This window comes from Lissotriton vulgaris, chromosome 10, assembly GCF_964263255.1.
Source record: "Lissotriton vulgaris chromosome 10, aLisVul1.2, whole genome shotgun sequence".
NCBI lineage: Eukaryota > Metazoa > Chordata > Amphibia > Caudata > Salamandridae > Lissotriton > Lissotriton vulgaris.
This window is the reverse complement of record NC_141698.1, coordinates 583,965,205-583,987,912: the sequence shown is the minus strand read 5'-3', so window position 1 is coordinate 583,987,912 and position 22,708 is coordinate 583,965,205. Positions and strand designations below refer to the sequence as shown.

General features: G+C 48.4%; 1 protein-coding gene across 1 annotated transcript in view; it reads left to right on the top strand.

Annotated features, from left to right (window-relative positions):
• The window catches only part of GSPT1 (G1 to S phase transition 1), a 612,577-nt gene that overhangs the window by 373,029 nt on the left and 216,840 nt on the right, over positions 1-22,708 (top strand). Inside the window, exon 11 of the mRNA XM_086941426.1 lies at positions 17,166-17,246. Coding sequence (XP_086797552.1) covers positions 17,166-17,246 — 81 coding nt within the window. The remainder of the gene's footprint in view (positions 1-17,165; positions 17,247-22,708) is intronic.

The window sequence follows — 22,708 nt, the reverse complement described above, 5'->3', positions numbered from 1 at the left end:
ACATTAACCACTTCTGTAGGGCCATGGATTTGAAATTTAACTGCATCCGACACAATCCCATCAAGAACCGGCCAAGCAGTGATGTTTACAAAATTTAAGTCTCTTCAGTCTGTGTGCAGAATGCGACGAGGAAAAGGGTGGCTAAAGTTCCATTAAGATGCTGAATGCATGTTCTCTCCTCGACATAGTGTCCATCGATCAGACGTAAAAAATAAAACACAAAACCAATTGACATAAAAAGATACACTGAAAAAAGCACCAGCCAAATATATGTTCATGGAGGGATCAAAAAATGTTTTTTAAATAATGTGGCATATGTTGCCCAACGTGAGGGTTTATTCGAATTTACTGAAGCAGAGTCAAATGAGAATCTGGATTCTGTGGCCAAACGTGTTTGTAAATCAGGCATCGACAAATTAGCAGGATAGGCATAGTCTAGGTCATCAATGTTATTAACGTGATAAGTATTTAATAAAGGATTGGAAACAGCAGGCATCTCGAGGGCCACTCCTGGCTCAGCATTAGAAGTGGTGGCCAAAACAGAATTTCTCACAATCGAAGGACAGGAGACTGCCGGTGTCATACTATCAAGAATCGGCCACCCTGTGTATCTTGACATTGTCAATAGAGATAAACCTGTTTTCTGTACGAGCTGGAAGTGGTGGTAAAATGACTGTTCTTGTGCCCTTCACTCCAAGAATGGGAACCGGTGCTCGATAGGAAGGACCAAATTCTTTCTTATCGATCTTCTCTCGAACCAGTTCTCCAACTTTGGGTAGCCAGCCAACTACCGGGATCTGCAACGCATCATCCGATGTGGAGGGCAAATGCTCCTTTGCAAGACTGTCTCTGGTCTTTTGTAGATCCTGTAAAACATTGAAATGTTCATCTACGTCAAAGGCCGTGGCTTGAGCCACGCAGTCTAGGTCAGGGACATACATCTTGATACCAAAGAGCATTTCGTACGGGGTCTGCCCACCCAGAGACCTTCCAGGGAGATTTAGAGCACGCTGCATGCCATTGAGATGGGTCAACCAGTTTCTGCCAGTGCCTATAACTCGAGCTGTCAAAGATTGCTTTAAGTCGCGGTTCATTCGTTCCACTACACTATTACCCTCCGGTCTGTACGGAGACGAAAACTTGACTTGGACTCCCAACGAAATCATAGCATCCTTATACGCCTTAGAGGCGAAAGCCGGACCCTGATCCGAATGGAAGGTACCACAGGCAAAAATCCCTACACGCAAATCTCTTATGACAGTCCGTGAATCAGCGCTGCGATGAGGCCATACCCACACAAAGTGTGTGCATGAATCAACTCCTACTAAGATGTACCTATACGAAGTATCAGAAGAAAAAGGACCGCAGTGATCCAAATAAACACAACCTAGTGGTTTATTAGATATGTAAAACTGTGTCTGTGGCGGACGCGCAGCAGTCGAAGGCTTAATCTGCTGGCAAATGTCACATTGAAGGACAATCGCGCTTCTGTTTGTACAGTCCCCGCCACCAGAACCTTTGTTGTAGCTGACTTAGTGGCCAAGACGCCCGCATGCGCAGACGCCACACCTTCATGCGCCGCTGTAATCAATGTAGCCCTGTGATCCGAGTTGGGAATCAACCGTTCCCCAACATCAGGAATTTTCACATAAGGAATCTTATCGGGACGTAAGTGGTATGTGTACTTCGAAGGGAACCCCGCAGTATATTTACCTCCCTACTCAGTGGCAGCTACTGCCGCCAAGATGTCATCATCCATTTTACTTTTAGATCGTGTAACTGCTGCAACTAAATATTTTGATACCGCTGATTTCGCCGCTTCATCAGCAAGCTAGTTACCAACAGCGTGGACTCCTACACGCTGATGGCCGAGAGTATGAATCACAAACACAAGTGGCAACTGCTCTTTAAGCTCAGCTACTCGGACCCAGATCATCTTATGTTTTATTGTGCTACCCTTGGAATCACGAAAGTCATTCTGAATCCAAAAGAACAAGTTCTCATTGTAAGACTGGACACAGTAGTAAGAATCACTTACAATTAATGTCACACTAGGATCAGCTCTAATGTGCGGTGCAGTCCCCTAGTGTCTGCGTGTGTACGACACTGGACTTGAACTCATCGTTCACCATGGCACCGACCACAATGGCGCATGCGGAAACGTAGGCATGTTTAGAGCCATGCGCAACCTGCGCCGAACCATCAGTGTAAATGATACAATGGAGGTCCACCAGGGGTCGCATTGCTAAAGGAGCCGGATAAACAAATTCATACTGGAAGTACTCCTGCGACCGTAATGAGGCGTCGAAAATAAACGTGACATCCTGGGATGTCAAGGATGCAGCCCATTGTATCCACCGAGGGTGCAAAGCTTTGGAATTCGGTACACTGGCTTTCGTGACTGCCTCCAAGGCAGGACACGGGGTAACAACCAACATGCGCTTTCCCTGTGACAGGGTACGTTCCTTAAGAATTGCCATCTGCACAGCTATCAAAACCTTCTCCAAAGTTGAAAAGTGCAACTCAGCCGAAGTGTACAAGTGCGACTTGTAAGCAATAGGTACTGTGTCTCCTTCATTAAAAGTCAGGTACGTGAAACCTACCGTCCCAGGGATAATTCTTATCACCAGGTTGGTCTGGTTATCACGAGTCAGTAATAATTTAGAAGCGAGCAGATCAGCTTGCAAAAACTGCAGCACAGCTGAATGCTCAGGCAGCCAGCATGACTTGGAAAAAGATGGTTGTATCAAAGCATACAACGGCTTGATACGCTGGACATATTCCGGAATGTATGTCCTCCCGAAATTCAAGAAGCCCAGTAAAGATTGTAATTTTTTCAGCGTTGTCGGAGCGCGCAGTTGTGCGCATTTCTCCAGGAACTGAGGAGCCAATCCCTTTCCCTCATTGTTGAGCTCGTAGCCCAGAAACAACACTGTGTACTCTGCAATGTGCGATTTTGCAAAGTTGAATTTGTAACCTAAGTTGGCAAAGGTACAAACAATCCCGTTGACTCGACACAGATGCTCCCAAAGTACGTCGTCTGTTAGATATAGGTCATCCACATACGAACAAGCATCCTGGTCGATTCTCTCCAAAAGAGAGACAATGTGGGCAGGGAAAATCCCAGGACTATTCTTATAGCCCATAGGCAAACGCCAAAATTGTTTATGGACACCGCTGCAAGTAAAGGAGGTCCATTGGGAACTAAGACCATCCAATCTATGGGCATAAAAACCATTGGATATGTCAAGCGTGGTTTTAAAACGGTAACGCATAAGACTATTCACTAGAGCAGAGCCGTGGGTATTCTGTACTGCACAGTTACGGCAATGCGAGTTTAAATGCCGGTAATCCAATACCAAACGATATGAACCGTCTGGCTTTTTTACAGTAAAAAGAGGGTTATTCATCTGTGACACACATGTTACAATAACACCTTGATATTCCAATTGTTCAAGGATAGCCGCGACGGAAGCCTTAGCTTCACGCCGTATGGGATATTGAGGTTGTGGCTGAGACTGTAAAGGAATCTCGTGGCATGGGGACAATTTATCCCAACCACATTGATTGCGGTACACAGCCGGCGCTAGAGCTAGAGCCCACTCTTCTGCAAAATACAGCGCATCCTCTTTCGATACTGTTTGCGAAGCTGGGGAGGATTACCTCCTCCCCTCGCGAAGCTGCGAGCACAAAAGGTGGGGGCCAGTCAGCCTCCGAAAGCAAAATGTAATATGTAGACGAAAGATTTTCCCAAAATACCCCTTTTATGGTTCGCTGTATGTCACCTTCGATTAACAGGACAATTTCAAAGTCTATCAGGGGGAGCAACTCTTGTATCAGCTGTTTCAATCACAACATAAGTATCAGTCGCTGTCACCTTCAGTAGTGGATGCAGGGCCTCTCTCCCTATGGTAATCTCCGCCGCGCTGTCCAGCAAGGTCAGAGCCCACGTCAGATTCCGAAGCCGCTGTAGAAGAGTAGGGTCTGCAATCCTATGATCACCCCAGATTTTTGCTTTTTGCTTCACTGGTTTACGACTTCTCTGGCTGTGGGCCTGCTAATCAGACCCACAGCCTTGCTGTTCTCTCATTAAATTGACACATGTACCTTAGGTGCATTTACCAATTGGTACTGGGCCACCTTATCAGACCCTGTAGCTCAGGGCATAGGTGTACCCAGGGCCTACCAGGGGCTGCAGCATGTATTATGCCACCCCTGGCTGGCCATCTAAATCTGACACAACTGGCTGCACGACAGCTGGGGCAAGGTGGTGTAATCACCCTTTGCTTTAGATATAGTATACCTATATCTAACCCTAAAATGGACACACAGATTCCTATCGGTCACTCCTATGGCAGGCCTTGACAATCCTGAAGGCAGAGTGCTTGGAATCGTGTGAGATGGTGCTCTGGCATGAGCTGAGCCCGTTTGCAGCTTGCGGAACCAAGTCCTAATAGCTGTTCCATGATAACGCATACCATATACTAAGTGCATTATAATCCTCGCGGTTAAATGCTATCTTTGGTATCGCTTTATCAAAACATGTCGAGTAAGGTGTCATACGAATTGGAATACTCACCCCTCGCCAATTCTGGCGACGGGGTTAGCATTCCACCCTTCTAGAGGGACACAACATGTATGTAACTGTGAACCCCGGTTAAAGTTAACTCAAGCCTCAGCATCACAAAATGGATGCTGCCACCACAGACACAAGTCTGACCCCCTGCAGCTGGGAGTCCTTCCAGCGAGGGGAGCTTGGACAAAGGGTTTCCTGTCAGGGGCGGTGCTAGCACCATCCCAGACAGGGTTTTGTGTATCCTGGGTAGGCAGGGCTTTAGAGGAAGGTGACTGCAAGTGGCACCCCTGTGCTCACTGCATCTGCCGGCTAGAACCAGTTCCAGGGGCACACCAGCCCCTGAGCTGGGGAAAGTCGGGCATGGGAGAGGGGTGTAACCACCCCCCTTCCTGGTCCCACCCCTAGGGCAGGACCTAGTCGCGTACCCACCCCTTTCTTTAGGATAAAGGCAGGAGCGGGGACCCTTCCAAATTAGATCATCTTTGAATCCTGAAACTACTTTCTACGAAAGGAACTCAAGACTTCTTCCTAAGATTTCTCCCTTGTGACTAAGGAGTAGTCACCCTGCATTCGCTGGCACCATCTAAGAACACTGCGTTTTGCTGCACGTCCTTCCTCCGGAATCCGACCGACCAGCACGACGAGACCCGGCTTCCCTGGCACCTCTGACCTCTACCTACCTCTACAGCTAAGCTGAGAACCATAGGTGCGACGAGACCTCGAGGGACCGGCCATCATCAGAACTGCACGACTTCTATCCAGCACGACCGCCGAGGGATCCTCGTGTGAGTGCTTTGGGGTCCGAGAAGCCCCAACCCTGACCAGCTCCAGCACCGAAGTTCAGCCCTCCAGCATCCACCAGATCTGCGTGGGGCCCTTCTGCTTTTTAGCTGCTCACAGTGTTGTCTGGCTACTAGCCCGCTGGCTTGTGGCCTTCCTGACGACGACAACAACACTGCTGGTCTGGTTGCTCCAGACTGGCCCTTGCTCCCTTCCAAAAGAGGAGCACCCCGGACCCTCCTGGTCCACTCCAGACGCCATTTTGAGTCCACCGCGTGGGCGTGAATTTTGCCAAGACTTGTTGCCCCAATCCTGGGTCCAGCGACGTCGACAGCAGCAACCATCGTGGGACAGCTCGCACCTCCATCCTGGTCGCCGACAACGCCTTCTGGTCCGTGAGACTGCAGAGCCCAGCGTCGCCCACTCACCTGGTCGAGGTGACTCCACCCGGTGCCATCCTGGTGCCCATCTAATCACTGGCTAGTGATTCAGAACTTGGTCCCCTCTGCTTACAGGTGTCTTCCATCTCCGATCCAGGCTTGGATCACTTCGAACTTCTTCACTGGTCGCCTGCCAGCAACTTCTTCTTTCAGGCTCCTGGTTCATCAACGAGGGTTTCCGACGACATTTGAACCCTATGCAGTCATAAGTCATAAACACGTTCCGAATGCGCAGGCAACGGAGACGCAGGACGAGAAGCATGGGTTTGTTGTTGTTGCTGTTGCTTACCCGGTTTCTGTTTTTTAGGCCAATTCTGTTTTTTGGACTTGGCCTGAACTTCCGTTTCCGAAGTTTGTCCCTGGGGCTGCTTTTTCTCCTTTATAGAAAAAGGCTTAAGACCCTTAGTATTGCGACCCACGGTTTTATAAGCCGCCACAATTTTCGCTAACTGTCGGGGTTTCTCGGCATCGGGAAGCGCCGCCCACACGTTAGCAACCTGAAAGTTCACTGCATCCCCCTTGACATTAGCAAGGATCAGATCGCAAACTACATCAAAGATGCCACACAGGCGCATGCCCAATTCTACCGCAGACTCCAGTCCGTGATCATTTTGAACACGTTTAAGGACCGTAGACAGCATGGACATAGACGGGGTGCCGTAGCACCTAGCATAGACCGCTGCAAAAGTCTTAACCCAGGTCTCCGTGAACAAGCTCAGGGGCCAAATCTTTCGGCAAACTAAGCGTAAGAATCCGGTGTTTTTCACCAGGAGTCGTGTTAGGAAATACAGCTTCCAGCTGGTCAAATTTCTCGGCAAGCCAGAAAGGAAAATCATCCTTATCCTGGGGCTTCTTGCCCATTCAAACCACCCTGTCCGGCCGGAAGCGCCGCACCCCCCGCCCCCCCCCCCCGGGGCTCCACCCGGAAGATTACGGCCCATGTAATGCACTAAGGCTCTAATCACGGCAATTGCGACCACATGTAGTCGTCTAAGTTCAGCCACGTTACAATTGCCGTGTAGAGGATGAGGAGTAAATCCATCCAAAACAGGCCAACTAGCGCCTGGAATGGACAAAGGACCTAACCTCGGAGCTGTCAAAGAATGGGGTAGGGCGCCACCAAACCAAACTCGATGCTGCCAAACGTCAATAGGAACTTCCTGTTCCCTGTACAGAGTATACTCATTAGGTACAGCCGTGGGAGTGTATGTGTGGAACACACGAGAATTAGCGTCCACCTCCGAAAATGTCACCCACGAATAAAACAGTTCGTAAGGGTAAGGAGCATCGACACTCACCACCATGATCACAGCCAAGCCTTCCAAAGGCACATTGTACATCGCAAATGATCTCTCACCGCAATGCGACTATGCTGCGGAATGTCCACGGCAGCCATGACGGCACAAGAAATATGAAAAACAAAGTAAACTTTGTAGCACAACTGGGTAGTAATTCAAGGAAACTGTTTTAATTAAGTTTCAAGCTTGAAAAGACCTATGTCAAAAATATGTAGGTTTTTCTGACACCACCGTTTTCCGGAAACTGCAGTGAAGGGGTTAAGGATTGAATGATATAACACTCGAGTGTCATGATATAAGGCCAACAACATATGGGCGCCATGTAGCGGGAATTCCGTTTTCCTACAGAACTGTGCATAGAGACAAGGAACCTCGGTGAATTAGGATGGCCCAAAACTCACGTCTGTACCCAAAATCCCCTTACCGAGCTAGCTACAGTGTCTCATTGGTCATAACAAACTCCCAATGCTTAGACCAGAACATGAACTTAGATTACCTCCGGTATCGTGGAACACATGAACACTTTCGTTATATAATCATTGCAAACCAGAACGTGGAGTAAATGAGGACACGTGCATATTTGAAATATTTATTTACTAATGCAAGGTTCTCAAACGCAGTATCTTGTACAATACTAGCAAACCTATTAAAAGCAACAAAGTTATCAGCATAGTTATTAGTCCATAAAAGGCGAATGGTGACAGCATACTAAGATGCTGAAATGAATAGGAATTAACAACAACTAATTGTCACCCTCCCTATTTAGCATAGTATTTTATATCTATGAAGGTCTCATTTGGGTTTTAGCAGGGCGGGCCCATACCTCAAAATCTCAGTGGGAGAGGATCACATCATCTTCCACCAGCTCTCTGCATGCGAAGCACCATCAAGTGTGTTACGTGTGTGTTCAGCACAACAATATAAAACCTGCCTAGAGCCAGATTTTGGCAGCTGCATGTGTGTTATGTCTATGGAAGTGCGAAGATCAGACCTCACAAAAACATCGTATCGAGTTATCCTTGGAGCCTTCAGCACTCACTGTGCAGACAGTGTACCGAGCAAAACTGATATCAGAGCAATAACATATTATTTCTCAAGTAAATCACGAAGCTCTTCTGTGTTGAAAGCTAAAACAATTGTGTCGTGTGCAAAATGAAGCAGAAAGGAAAAATGGTGTTTAAACATTTAATAAGCTCATGCTAACTTAACACGTTTTATAGAAAAGAATTAGCTATATGACCGTAGCATATTCCTTCCTCTTCGAGACCCTGCTCCCCACTCAAACAATAGTCCGTTCCTCCCCATGCTCCTGAGTGTCATGGACCAAGGGAGGGAGGCGTTTAAAGACCTAGCAACCTGCAGGTCTGTCACACCTAGGACGGAGAAAAAATACAAATATTCCTCTCAGGATCCTCCCTACATCGAGGGATCCGTCACGGCAGACTCCATTATTGCGGCAACAGCAAGGAAGAGTGCAAACGTCCCAACATCAGGCCCACCACCAGACAAAGAAAGTAGGAGGATTTACCTAACTGGGAGAAAAATAGAGAGAATTGCAGCGGTACACTGGCGCATGGCGAACTCCAATGCCATACTGAACAGACACCAGTACCAGCATTGGGACGAGATGGGACAACTGCTCAAGCACCTCCCCAATGAATACCAGCAAAGGGCATCACACCTGGTGGAGGAAGGGAAAAATATAGCAAGTTCTTGCCTGAAAACAGCCTTAGGTGTGGCTAACACATCCAGCAGACTTATGATAGGAATCACAGAAAGAAGGCATGCTTGGCTCAGGATCTCAGGCTTCAAGCAGTTAGTACAGAAAAACATTCTGAGCACTCCTTTCAATGGAGAGACACTGTTCGGGGCACTGGTGGATGAGAAACTCACCCAGCTCAAGAAAGAAAATGAAACTGCAAGGTCTATGGGGGCCTTACAATTCAGAGGGATGAGCAGAGGCACACCAGGGCGACTATCAGCCTCTGGGCCTGTCCTTTCGCGGTAGGGCGAATGGACGAGGGCAAACAAGAAGAGGGGGCCAACAACCCAACCCAAAGTGACTCCGTCACGCAAAGCGTGCCCACCCACATGACCCCTCCGAGGGTGGAGCACAACAAGGTCAACAAGAGGGGTTACACGGACCAAACAGCGACTAACGGGTAACGCCAGTTGGAGGCAGGCTAAGACAATTCTTCCAGGAGTGGAAGAAGATAACTACAGACAAATGGATACTCAACATCATACAGTTCGGATACTGCATAGAAATGGAAAACAAACCACCAAACAGAAAACCAAAAAGGAAGGGGCATTCGGGAAAAAAACTAGCGCCACTCCTAGAGGAATCACAAGAACTCCTCCGAAAGGAGGCCATCAAACCAGTTCCATTCAGAGAAAGGAACATGGCAGTGTACTCAAACTATTTCCTAGTACCATAAGTGGACGAAACACTAAGACTCATCCTGGATCTAAGGTTCCTAAATAAATACATAGACACAACATTTCAAAATGACATCCCTACAAGAGGTCATTCCTCAGATAAGGGACGGAGACTTCATGTCCACCATAGACCTCAAAGATGCCTACCTGCTCATTCCCATGAATAGGCAGCACAAACATGTACTAAGATTTACCATCAACAAAGAACACTACCAGTTCACAGCCCTAGCCTTCGGACTAAAGTCTGCACCAAGGGTGTTCACCAAATGTCTTGCAGCCGTGACAGCGTACCTGCGCAGGGAAGGGATTCAGTATACCCTTACCTCGACTGGCTATTAAAAGCAAGTTCACACAGGACATGCAAGGAACACGCACAACGGGTCACAGAAACACTGACAGACCTGGGATTCTCCATACACTAGGGTAAATCCTCAATGGAACCAGAGCAAGGGAAGATCTTCCTGGGTGACGAGATCAACACCATGCAGCACAAGGAGTTCCCCGGCGATAAGAGAATACTGGCCCTTTTGAAGGAGACACCCCACTACCAGAAGGGGCGAGCTCTGGCAGTGAGGACAGCAAGCAAGATCATTGGGATGATGGCGTCCTGCATACACCTGGCCCCCAATATATGGCTCCACATGAGACCATTCCAGGAATGGCTGCTACAACAATGGTCACAAGCTACAGGAAGTTGGGAAGATCTTGTGGTTATAACACACGCAGTGCAGGAGGAGATTACGTGGTGGAACAGGGAGAACATAACAAAAGGGAAGCCTTTAACACCACCAACCCAAACGGTGATCATCACCACAGATGCATCCCAGATGGGATGGGGAGCACACATGAACAAACTCAAAGTGAGATGTCTGTGGACTCCAGCAGATGCGGTAAGACACATCAACTACCTGGAACTGAAAACAGTGTTCCTCGCCCTGAAGGCATTCCAGAAACAACTGTACAACCAGAGTGTTGATACAAACAGACAACACAACAACAATGTTCTACATTGTGAGAAGGTGGCCTGATATGCAGTGCTCACTATTCTAGTGAACACTATGTATCAGTCCAACAACCCTTATTGATGATTGGTTGTAAGTCAACCTTATAGACCAGCTATCCTAGTAGCGTGGATACGAGCAGTCTAAGGCTAAAGACTCGAGAGGGCGTGTTAAGCCAGCTGTTATACCACATATACCCCTTGAACACCAAGTGAAAGGACACCACACAAGTGTTATGAAAATAAACAGTTATTTATTAAGAATCACAACAGCCCTGTACTCTTTATGAGGACAGGGTACTAAGCACAAACCAAAACTCTTACAAAAATACTTAAGTTAGCACAGTATATACAAATGCCCGAGGGGCACGGAAAACCATATACTTGAAAAGTGGAATGCGAAATTACTAGCAGGTAAGTACAGTACTAATAGGCTTTGGAATCGCTAGGACTTGACTATAGAATCGTTAGATTACTTCTAGGAGACCCAGGGGACTCGGGTGCAGTGTGTGCACTCTCACGCGAGATGCGGGACAAAGTCTATGGTAGCTAGAAATTGCAAAGTTAGTGTTCTCGGGCGAACCCGACCTGGTAGGAAGAAAACGAAAGTGGATTCTGACCCTTGGATACTGAGGCTATGCTGGGGCACCGAAATGCCGAAGTTACCTAGCCCAGGGGCTGCAGCTGCATAGGACTCAAAGGACGTCGGGAATCCTCGTTGACGGACCAGGAGCCTGGAAGAAAGAAGTTGCTGGCAGGCGACCAGTGAAGAAAGTTCGGTGGATCCAAGCCTGGATCGATGGAAGATGACACCTGAAAGCAGAGGGGACCAAGTTCGTGACTACTAGCCAGTAGTCCGTGGGCACCAGGAGGGCACCGGATGGTAGCCACCTCAACTAGGCGAGTGGGTGACGCTGTGCTCGGAGATCTCACGGACCAGGAGGCGTTGTCGGCGACCAGGATGGAGGAGCGAGCTGTCCCACGAAGATAGAAGCTGTCGGCGTCGCTGGACCCAGGATTGGGCAACAAAGCCTTGGCAAATTCAAGCCCATGCGGTGGACCTAAAATGGCGTCTGGAGTGGACCAGGAGGGTCCGGGGTGCCTCTCTTCAAGAAGGAAGCAAGGGCCAGTCTGGAGCAACCAGACCAGCAGCAGTGATGTCGTTGGGCGTCGTTCAGAAGGCCACAAGCCAGCCGGCTAGTAGCCAAACAACGCGGTGCACAGCAAACAGCAGAAGGGCCCCACACAGATCGTGGAGATGCAGGGGGGCTGATCTTGGGTGCTGGAGCTGCGCAGGGTCGGGGCTTCTCTGACCCCAAAGCACTCACCCGTGGAGGACACTGTGGGCTTGCAGTAAAGATGTTGTGCAGTCTTGGCGATCGTCGGTCCCTCGAGGTCTCGTCGCACTCACGGTTCTCAGCTTGGCTGTAGAGGTGAGTAGAGGTCAGAGGTGCCAGGGAAGCTGGGTAGTCTGATTCGTGATGAAGGACTTGCAGCAGACCGCAGTGTTCTTTAGGATGGTGCCTGCGGATGCAGGGTGACTACTCCTTAGCCACAAGGGAGAATCTTGATGAAGAAATCTTGAAGTCCTTTCGCAGAAAGTCGTGTCTTGATTCCAAAGATGATCTAATTTGAACAGGGGGCCCGCTCCTATCTTTATACTAAAAAAGGGGGCTGACCCAGTGACTAGGTCCTGCCTATGGGTGGGACCAGGAGGGGGGTGGTTACATCCCTCTGCCATGCCGGACTTTCCCCAGGCCAGGGGCTGGTGTGCCCCTGGAACTGGTTCAGACCGGCCTATGCGTAGTGAGCAACGGGGTGCCACTCAGCAGTCACCTTCCTGTAAAGCCCTGCCTACCCAGGATACACAAAACCATGTCTGGGATGGTGCTAGCACCGCCCCGGACAGGAAACCCTTTGTCCAAGCCTCCCTCGCTGGAAGGACTCCCAGCAGCAGGTCAGACTCGTGTCTGTGGTGGCAGCATCCATTTTGTGGAGCTGAGGCTTTAGTTAACTTTAACCGGGGTTCACAGTTACATACATGTCGTGTCCCTCTAGAAGGGTGGAATGCTAACCCCGTCGCCAGAATTGGCGAGGGGTTAGTATTCCAATTCGTATGACACCTTACTCGACATGTTTTGATAAAGCAATACCAAAGTTAGCATTTAACCGCGAGGATTATAATGCACTTAAGAGTATATGGTATGCGATATCATGGAACAGCTATTAGGACTTGGTTCCGCAAGCTGCAGACAGGCTCAGCTCATGCCAGAGCACCATCTCACACGATTCCAAGCACTCTGCCTTCAGAATTGTTAAGGCCTGCCATAGGAGTGACTGATAGGAATCTGTGTGTCCATTTTAGGGTTAGATATAGGTATACTATATCTACAGCAAAGGGTGATTACACGACTTTGCCCCAGCTGTCATGCAGCCAGTTGTGTCAAATTTAGGAGGCCAGCCAGGGGTGGCATAATACATGCTGCAGCCCCTGGCAGCCCTGGGTACACCTATGCCCTGAGTTACAGGGTCTGATAAGGTGGCCCAGTACCAATTGGAAATGTACCTAGGGTACATGGAATCCATTTTAAAGAGAGCAGTAGGCCTGGGGTCCTGATTGGCAGGATCCCAGGTCGACTATGTCCAAAACCAGCTAAAACACAGGGCAAAAAGTTGGGGGCAACCATAGTCAGGAGGTACCTTCCTACATACATCATCAAACAGGGAGGAACACAATCAGTCGCACTATCCAACCTAGCGCAGGAAATATGGAGATGGGCCATCCCACTCAAAATAGACCTGCTAGCCATCCGCCTACCAGGGAAGGACAATGTGGAGGCTCAGAGACACACTTCAGCATCCCACAAGTGGGAGCTCAATGCACAGGAAAGGCAAAGGCTATTCAGGAGGTGGGGAACACAGACGATAGACCTATTTGCAACACACCAAATGCAAAATGCCGATACTTCGCATCCAGACTACCAGGGGAACGATCCCAGGGGAAGGCCCTATGGATAACCTGGTCGAAAACATTTGCCTACGCTTTTCACCCCGATACCACCGATACACAGGGTACTCAACAAGTGCAGAACCAGCAACATCACACTTATCCTGGTGGCACCACAGTGGGCAAGGCAGACCTGGTACTTACAAATAATGGAAATGGAACAGGGACCACCCCACAAGTTCGGAAAAAGTTAAGACTTACACTCCATGCAAAACTGAGAAATACTACACCCAGAGCCAGAGAGCCTCAGCCTAGTGGCATGGCTCCTGAAGACAAGGTTTGCACACCTAAGGTTACCTGAGAGGCAAGGAGACCTACCACACGAAGGTGCTATGTTGCAAAATGGAAGAGGTTCACACAATGGTGCAGCATGGAGCAACTACACAAGATGACAGGGGAATCAAAGGTGCTAAGATATTTCACGCACCTGCTGAAAGCAAAACTAAGTTCATCCTCGCTAAGAGTACACCTAGCAGCGATAGTAGCCTACACAATAGGAGAGACAGGAAAGAGCTTCTTTACATCACAAGTAGTAAAGAGATTTCTGGAAGAGGCAAAAAGGATCGACCACCTAAGAGGATGCCGCCACCGGCATGGACCCTTAATTTAGTCCTAACGGAGCTTAAGAAAGCGCCCTTTGAACCCATCCATAAGGCCTCCCTACAAATGCTAACAATGAAGACAGCCTTTCTGGTGGCAATCACCTTCCCGCGCAGGGTAAGCGAGCTGCAAGCGCTAACACTACAAGATCCCTATATTCAAATACACAATGATAGGGTGGTAATGAGAACTGACCCACTCTTTATGCCAAAGGTGGTGTCTAGGTTCCACATGAACCAGACAGTACAAATACTATGCTTCTTTCAGAAACCATCCACAGGCGCAGAGAGCACTGCACACTCTGGACGCTAGAAAAGCAGTAATGCATTACATGGAAAGAACTATGGAGCACAGGAAAACAAACCAGTTCTTTGTATCCTTCGCAAGCAGTTTCCTGGGTAGACTAGTGACAAAGGGAACCATCGCACGATGGATCGCACAAACTATAAAATTCTGACAATAACTAGCAGAGGGGGCACAAGCCCACTCTACCAAGAGGAAGGGAGCAACAATAGCCTTCCTGGCTAGCACACCCATTCAAGACGTATGCCTGGCGAGAACATGGGCTTCAGTGCACACATTCACTAAGCACTACTGTGTGGATATACAAATGAACAAGGAAGTACAAGTAGGACAGAAGGTGCTTCAACATATATTCAACAACCAACGCTCATCTTCCACCCAGCCGCCACAAACATAACAAACCACTACAAAGTCTATGCACAGCATAGTGAATCCAGAAAGATTCACGCTGCAAAACAAATAGTTTCTTACCTGTCGGTGTAGTTTTTCAGCTTGAAGATCTTTCTGGATTCACTAGCGAACCCACCCACCTCTGCCAGAAAGATGAGGCAGTAGAAGAAGGTGGAAATAAAAAGGACAATATACAACAGACACCTTAAAAGACAAAGCGGGAAAATCACTTATGTGGAGGAGAAATTAGAAAACATTGCCAAAGGATTCACAAACAGAACACAAAAACAAGAATAAAAGAATCCCAAAATGCCGCACAAAGGTGGGAGCTTCCGCAGGAAGTGTGCCGACGTCACAGGAAGTACACGAGAAGGTGGGACGTCGACGCCCACCTGGGCTACAAAAAAAAAAAAGAAAAGACTACGATTCCGGACCCAACCACTAGGCCGCGGAATAATGCACAGCATAGTGAATCCAAAAAGATTCACGCTGCAAAATTTACTGTAGTCCTGTTTTGGGGGCGTCTGCTGGTTGCCGTCGGCCCTTTCACATGTCTGTGACATACCGACTATATACTGGCGTGTCTTCTGTTTCTAGTACTACCGGCACTTTCTGGCCATGTGTTGGCATCCTGCCAATGCTGTCACACGCATTTTAGCTGGTGCAGGTTTCAACAGTGCTTCTTTCCACTGTTGTGCATACTGGACTAGTATGTGCTGACTGTCATACCTGTTGCCTCTCTCTGGATCTTTCTTCCGGTCAGACTCTAGGTTCAGTTCCACTTCTTTGCAAAGTCAGGCACTTTCCTTTTCACGCCTACATATCTAGTATGTGTTTTCTTTCTCTCACCCGGTATACATACAGGGATTTCACTGCTGTTCTTGGGCAAGTTGTGGTGCTGTTGCCTCCCCATGTTTTCCGCTGTTTTATGAGCTCAATGGTCTTGTGTGGCTGCGCTGGCTTGAGGTCCCCACCATGTTTCGTCACCTTGTTGACGGCATGTTCCCTCGGGAACTTGATGGGGTTCAGTCGCAGACCCACCTCCTCTGTGGGTATGGCTTTGGTATCCTAAGTTAAGGAATCTGCGGCTACATGTCTGTCAGATGAACGAGTTACTTACCTTCGGTAACAATGTATCTGGTAGAGAGGCAGTCTAGCCGCAGATTCCTTAACGCCCGCCCGTCGTCCTTGTTCAGCGAGGACCTTTTCAGGTTGAGTTTTCTATACTCTCCTCCCGGGTGCCTTGACCCTTCTACAGGGTGACGTTTTCACTTCACTCAGACACAATGTTCATTCTGTTTTCATTGCTCTACTTCACCCATTCACGTGATTTGGCGGTGTGCTCATATGTCATGTGTCCTTTCCAACCCTGTGCCTGGATTGTACTGTGTAGGATCTATTCAGGTTTTTTCCTGCTCTCCTCTTCTCCGTCGCCTTGGGGTCTCTTACGACCCTTGAGACCCATTCAAGTCTGTGGGCTCTGCCACAGTCTATGGGTCTCTTATTGGGGTTACGACGTCTTTCTGGTGACGTCTACTGGTAAAATTATCCTTGATCCTATGTTATTGCTTGTTGTCCTTAACTGTTATACATTATAATTGCAGACTTTGTCGTCTGCCATGCCGTATTTTCAAATCTTCATCTACCTCCACAGGTTGTTTGGCCTTCACATTTGTGGGGTTGCTTTTACTAGCTTTCAGGATAGTGTCTGGCACGGTCGTTTATGATTTTATTTGTCTTAATTTTTGCACACTGTTCCCATATTCTCCGTTTTTGGTGGTGGCTCCGCCTTGTGGCGTGGAAAAGTTTCTCAGATGAAAACTGGCAGTGCGCTGAGAGGGGCATATTTGGCTCCGTTGACGTCACGTCTGTGGACGACGTCAGGGTGGAGCCAGGCGGCACCGCCCTCGACGGGCAAAGGTGCTGCTGCAGAAAGTTTTCCGGATCTAGTCTGACGCCTGTGGATATTCAAAGTTGAGGAATCTGCGGCTAGACTGTGTCTCTAACAGATACTTCGTTACTGAAGGTAAGTAACTCTTTCTTTTATCCTGTTTTTTTCCAGTGACTATCAGTTTGCTTGATGAAGCTGCTTCAGTCAGCCACTCACATTGATTGATTTCATGGTTATGCTTCCTTCTGTAATGTGTTGTATCTGCAGCATTTATGCTATTGTGTGCTTTTTACTTGTATTAACATGCCACACAACTATTTTGCAGTCTTATTAGCACCAATGTAGTTATCTTATGTATTGAAACATGCCTGTAGGTGATTAAGCTAAATGTTTACTTAAACATAATCATAATGTCTTTAATGCATCACCTTGTTCACACAGGACATGGGAACGGTGGTTCTGGGAAAGCTGGAATCTGGGTCTATTTGTAAAGGACAGCAGTTGGTTATGATGCCAAATAAGGTATGGCAATTGTATAGTATCACCACAACTGTGTATTTGGAGCTACCCTTTATTTACGGAAGCATTTATATTTTGCAATGTCCTCTGAAAAAAAAAAAAAAAATTTGAGGAAGCAGCTTGAAACAGCACTGCTTGTTTTCCTACAATGTGATCTGTATAGCTGAACATTTCCTGTCACTATGAAGTTAGTTAAAGAACCTTCAAAAGGTGGTAGCACATAACATGTATCTGGATCAAAGCTGAAGAAAGTTAAACAATACCTTTTCTGTTTAAAGCACCATCTACTTCTCTTGCTTGAGTGAAGATGCTTTAAACAACAACAACAACAACAAAGGAGCTTATAAAGCGCCTGGTGACGCCATCACGGCGTGTCCCCGCGCTGTGGAGAGAAGTCAAGACCAGAGTAGGGTATTACAGGGAAAACAGGTAGGTTTTTAAGCTTTTCCTGAAGGTGGTCTCCGAGTCCGCTAGTCTGATCTCCATAGGGAGAGCGTTCCATTCCCTGGCGGCCATAGCCCGGAAGGAACGGCCACCCATTCTGGCTTTCCTGATACGGGGTATTTTGAGCAAGCCAGTTCCCCCAGAGCGGAGAGTTCTATTGGGCTCATAGGGAATAGCAAGGTCATTCATGTAAGGAGGAGCTTTTTGGGAGATGATCCTATGGCACATTAAGAGTGCTTTAAAGAGAACTCTTTTTTTTATAGGTAGCCAGTGGAGGGTGTCTAGAGCAGGTTTGGAAGGTGCTCTCTTGGGAAGTCTAAGGACTAGACGTGCTGCTGTGTTTTGGAGGACTTGAAGGGGGAGTGATATTGTATCTATAGTTGGTGTGTGGGTGAGGGTTATTTGGGGTGTCGGAAGAGGCTCGCATGTTGATCAGGGTTGCTCCTTTTGCAATAGTGTTAGCACATTTGTGGTTTTGCACAGAATTTTGCTCATCCACATCTAAACATATGCTGTGTTCGATGGGAGACCCACACTGTTGACAGAAGTATAGATCTGGAACGTGTGTGGGTTAAAGGATTGGCAGGAGACACACTTAACTAACCATCACAAAGCTATGACAATGGTCTTACTCTGGCAAGTCGAACAAGATGACCTGGTTGGCTTTGGGAGATTTAGGCTTCCCAGTTCATATGGTTTATTGATCTGTTAATAGTAAGTACATCTACATCAACTGTGCATATTTTCTGATCATGTGTAGGTGGTTTCGAAGTTGAAGCTGTCGCTCTGAGCTCAGTGGATACTATTTGTTTTTTCCTTCAGAGGCCCTACCTGACGTGGATTTCGAAACCTGAGTTGGGGATGCTACAGTAGAATGCATTCATATTATTGTGGTGGCAATTTCTAGTAAATGTCTTAGCGGACATCTTAAAGGCCTAGATTCCGGGGTGTTTGATTTTCAGGTACTTGTATTTACCAATTCAATCGCCTGTAGCTTAGACCATTTGGAGACCAGTCCGACAGTTAGACATACACTTCTGATCATGATGGGCTGCTTGATTGGATTCACTTGACTCTACAGGCACCAAGTGAGCTCACCGAATGCACGGTTAACTTCTTGGGAAAATGTGGTCATGGTCTGTGAGGAGGGTGAAAAGCTGGTAAGGACCCTGGTTAATATGTTGAGATCCTCCGGGACTACTAGAGACCTCTAAGCTATTGAAAACGCTTCTAAATATATGATGTATTATACCCCCTCAGTCTTGTTCCGATTTAGGGAATAATTAGCAACACCTCTATTTTTCAGTTCACCCAGTCCTGTATCTAATTATAAAAATACTTTGACAGATTGAGTATGTTTTGTCTAGGGACCAGCTCTTAGTGAGATGCCAAGTGACGTGCACGTTGGGCTGATTGTCTCTCTGCAGGCTTATAAAGAGTACATTGATGAACTGCTCACATCTATTGCAGGCATGTTTGAAGCATACAACTCCTGCTTTCTCCTGCTGACATTTAGGGAAGCCATTGTAATGCATGGGATTCAACAATCCCTATATAAACAGCTTTCTGTAATTTCTTTATAATTAGTGACTTGTGGCACACACTAACCCAGTATAAAGAAAAGACTGAAGTATAAAAAGAAAAGCGATGGAAGGAATGCTTTAATTCAGCTCACCCACTTGTAATTGCTCTGTGCCGCATCCCAGTTTATTTTCCACAAAATGCCACCTCAGTCTGGATCCAGCAATATGCAAATCAGTCTTGACCTTTCTCTAATTAGACCAGTCCAACCCGAACTGTTAAGCCAGGTCCTTCCTGAACCGAAAAATAAGCAATCCAGGACTGGCCCTAAGTAATTACCATTGGCTGAGATTATTTCAAGCATTCCATCCACAGCTAATGTGATATATGTAAGAAAGTGGCTCTGTATATACTGTTTCAAAGTAAGGTACAGTGTCCACAGTCCCCAGAGGCTTGGCAAAGGTTAAAGTTAGATACAACCTTACTCTCTAAAGTGGTAGCTTGGTCGAGCAGTAAGGCAGTATCAGAGGACAGTGTGAAGCATTTGTTGTACACTCTCAGTCAGCAAATGGTCTCACACACTCAAGAACTGAACTCTAGGCTAATTGTTTTGTATATAAAAATATATTGTTTTATTTTAGAACCACAAGAAGGCATAAAAATGCTTTCTCAGAATGAGGTGCCACAGTTGAATACTTTCAGTTAGCAATAGACTTTTCAGTGCAATAGATACAGTTGGTGCAATATACCACACAATCTAAACACAATAGGATTGAGCCCAATGGGACTTTTAAGTAAATGCAATATCAATTTTGTAGCGTGAATCTTTCTGGATTCACTATGCTGTGCATTATTCCGCGGTCAAGTGGTTGTGTCTGGAATCGTCGTCTTTTCTTTTTTTTTTGTATTTTTTTTTTTTGTAGCCCCGGTGGGCGTCGACGCCCCAACTTTTGGTGTACTTCCTGTGATGTTGGCATGCTTCCTGCGGAAGCTCCCACCCTTGGGCGCCATCTTCAGATTCTTTTTTCCGCCGTTGGGTCTGGATCGTCACAGAGAGGCTCCAGGGTTTTTGGAAAGAAAGAGGAAAAAGACGAAATGTTCACAGAAAAGTTTGGAGAAGATACCGAAGAACAAGATCACCAAGCCAGGACGACTATGGAGGAGAACTTCGAGATCTTCGAAGTCCAACGGAGAATGCGCACACAGGGTTCCCCCTGAGCGCAGGAATGGACAAGACACTGTTTAAATTCTGCCGTAACTTCCACCACATATACGCGCAGAAGGACCAGCACCTGGTCTGCAACCTCTGCCTGCTGGTCGGCCACGAGAGCAACAATTGCAACGCCTGCTCCGCCTTCACCCCGAAAACACTCTGGGTTGTAGAGAGACAGAGGAGAGCCAATTACAACATGCAAAGCAAGGGCCAACCTCAGTCGCTCCGGGACCTAGGCCTCTCCAGCGACTAAGAGGACAACATCGCAGAGGGACCAGATGACTACACGGTCGTAGAGACTGATAAGAAAACTTTTAAAGAGGTAGGAGAGACGTCGTCCCCTAAACCCTCAACAGAGCCTTGAAGGCCTGAACCAGACTCTCGAAAAACAGTCCAAGTCCTAGAAGGGAGCACCGGCGCCGCAAATTTCCGGCAACCGTAGCTGCATCCAAGGACAAGCAGCCCAGCGGATCCTTTGAAAAGGACTCCCAGGCGGCGAAGACCGGCGAAAAGCCACGGTCGTCGAAGCATGTCTCTGAAAAGGACCGCTTGACTTTAAAAGAGAAGGACACGAAGATTGCTTCGACGACTACATCGAAGAGATCGGCCGAAAAGCTCGACGCCGAGCTGGAGAGAAAGAAGAGAAGGCTCGAGGCGGAAATAGTGAGCATCCTGCAAAGGAAGAGTTTGACGAGAAAATGAAAAGATTCACAATGCCGTCAAAGCCGCCGATGACAGTCGTCGAAATAGAGAGGGAAGAGGAGTTAGACGTCGGCGAGCCGCCAAAAACACCCGAACCCCAGGAACATCCAGAGGAAGAGGGCCTCTTCTACGAGGAAGAGGGCATCTGAAAGAGACACGTTAGTGATAGAATCCTTACCTTAGAATATCCCCAGGCGTCAGACTGGATCCGAAAATCTTTGCGTAGCGATACACCTGCGCGTCGGTAGGCGTAGTCTGCGGCTCCGCGTCCGTCGTCTGCGTCGTTAGCGCCGGAATGACATTGTCGGAGTACTTAGACGCCGCCCATGCGCTGTGACGTCAGTTCTTCTTTTTTCCGCGCCAGCTAGGTCAGATCCAGAGAAGCTCTACCCCTAGTCATTTTTTGACTAAACTTTTTGATCTTTTTGATCATTTCTTTCTTAGAGTCTTCGACTCTATCGGTGCCGGTAGCGATGCCCGGGTTCAAACCCTGCTCGAAGTGCGACCGACTGATGTCTGTTACGGACCCCCATCGCCGGTGCCTGAAGTGCTTAGGCCTCGACCACGACGACCGCACCTGCTCCGACTGCCGGGCCCTGACGTCGAAGGCTAGGCGGGAGCGGTCCCGCAAGCAGCTCGAGCTCCGGCAGTCGGCCCTGCGCCACTCCAGGTCCCGGTCCCACGGGAGGTCGAGGGACAGGTCGCGGGGTTGGAGTCATCGCAGCTCCGGGAGTGGACACCGGTCGTCAGGCTCCAAGTCCTCAGGTAAGAGGCATGAGAGGTCGGAGAGACTTCATCGTTCCTCCGACCCACCCCGACGCTCGCACGATGCGGCGGGGGGCTCGGGCCATTCTGCCCACGCGGCTCCGAGTCGCAAGCGTCGCCACCTGCCCCACACCTTCGGGTCCCTGGGCACGGCGCGACTCCGGAGGAGATCGAGCGGTACCTCATGGCCATGAGGTCCCTCCCTCCTCAGTCTGGTTCTGTGGCGCCTCCGGGCCCAACGGTCTAGACTGGAGGCCGTAGCGGGTCGGGTGCTTTGGCCCCGACGCCGTTGGGTGCTTCGGTCCCGGTGCCGCAGGACCTGACCGGATCTGCTTCCGGATCCGGGTCGTCGCCGGTCGACCTCACGACCTCACCAGCCCCACGGGTGTTGCCCCCGGCGCCCTCTGTGGACCAATGTTCCCTACGGTCCGACTCTGGCGCTGGAAGGGCACCGCTGGGCGCCGCTTCCGACGGCCTTTGGAGATTTGTATTTCCATGAGGAGGCCCCGTCTACTAATCCTGTTTTACAGGAAACTGGTGACGAGGAAGATTGGGAGGGGTCTGAGGACCCTCTGCCACTGGAGTTCCAGTCTCAACAGGACTGGACATATGAGCTTGGGGAGGCCAGTGGTATTGACACTGTTCGAGGCATGTGGGCTGCTGAATTCATATCTGTGCATAGTCCGCCACCTAGTGTTGGGTCCGGATGATTGCACATTGTTGTCCTGGAAGAGTCTTCGAAGTATCACGAGATAGGTGGCTCCTCCCCTGGACTACAGTGCGCATGGGCATCGCCTCCATCCCCAGATTGTTTTTTTCC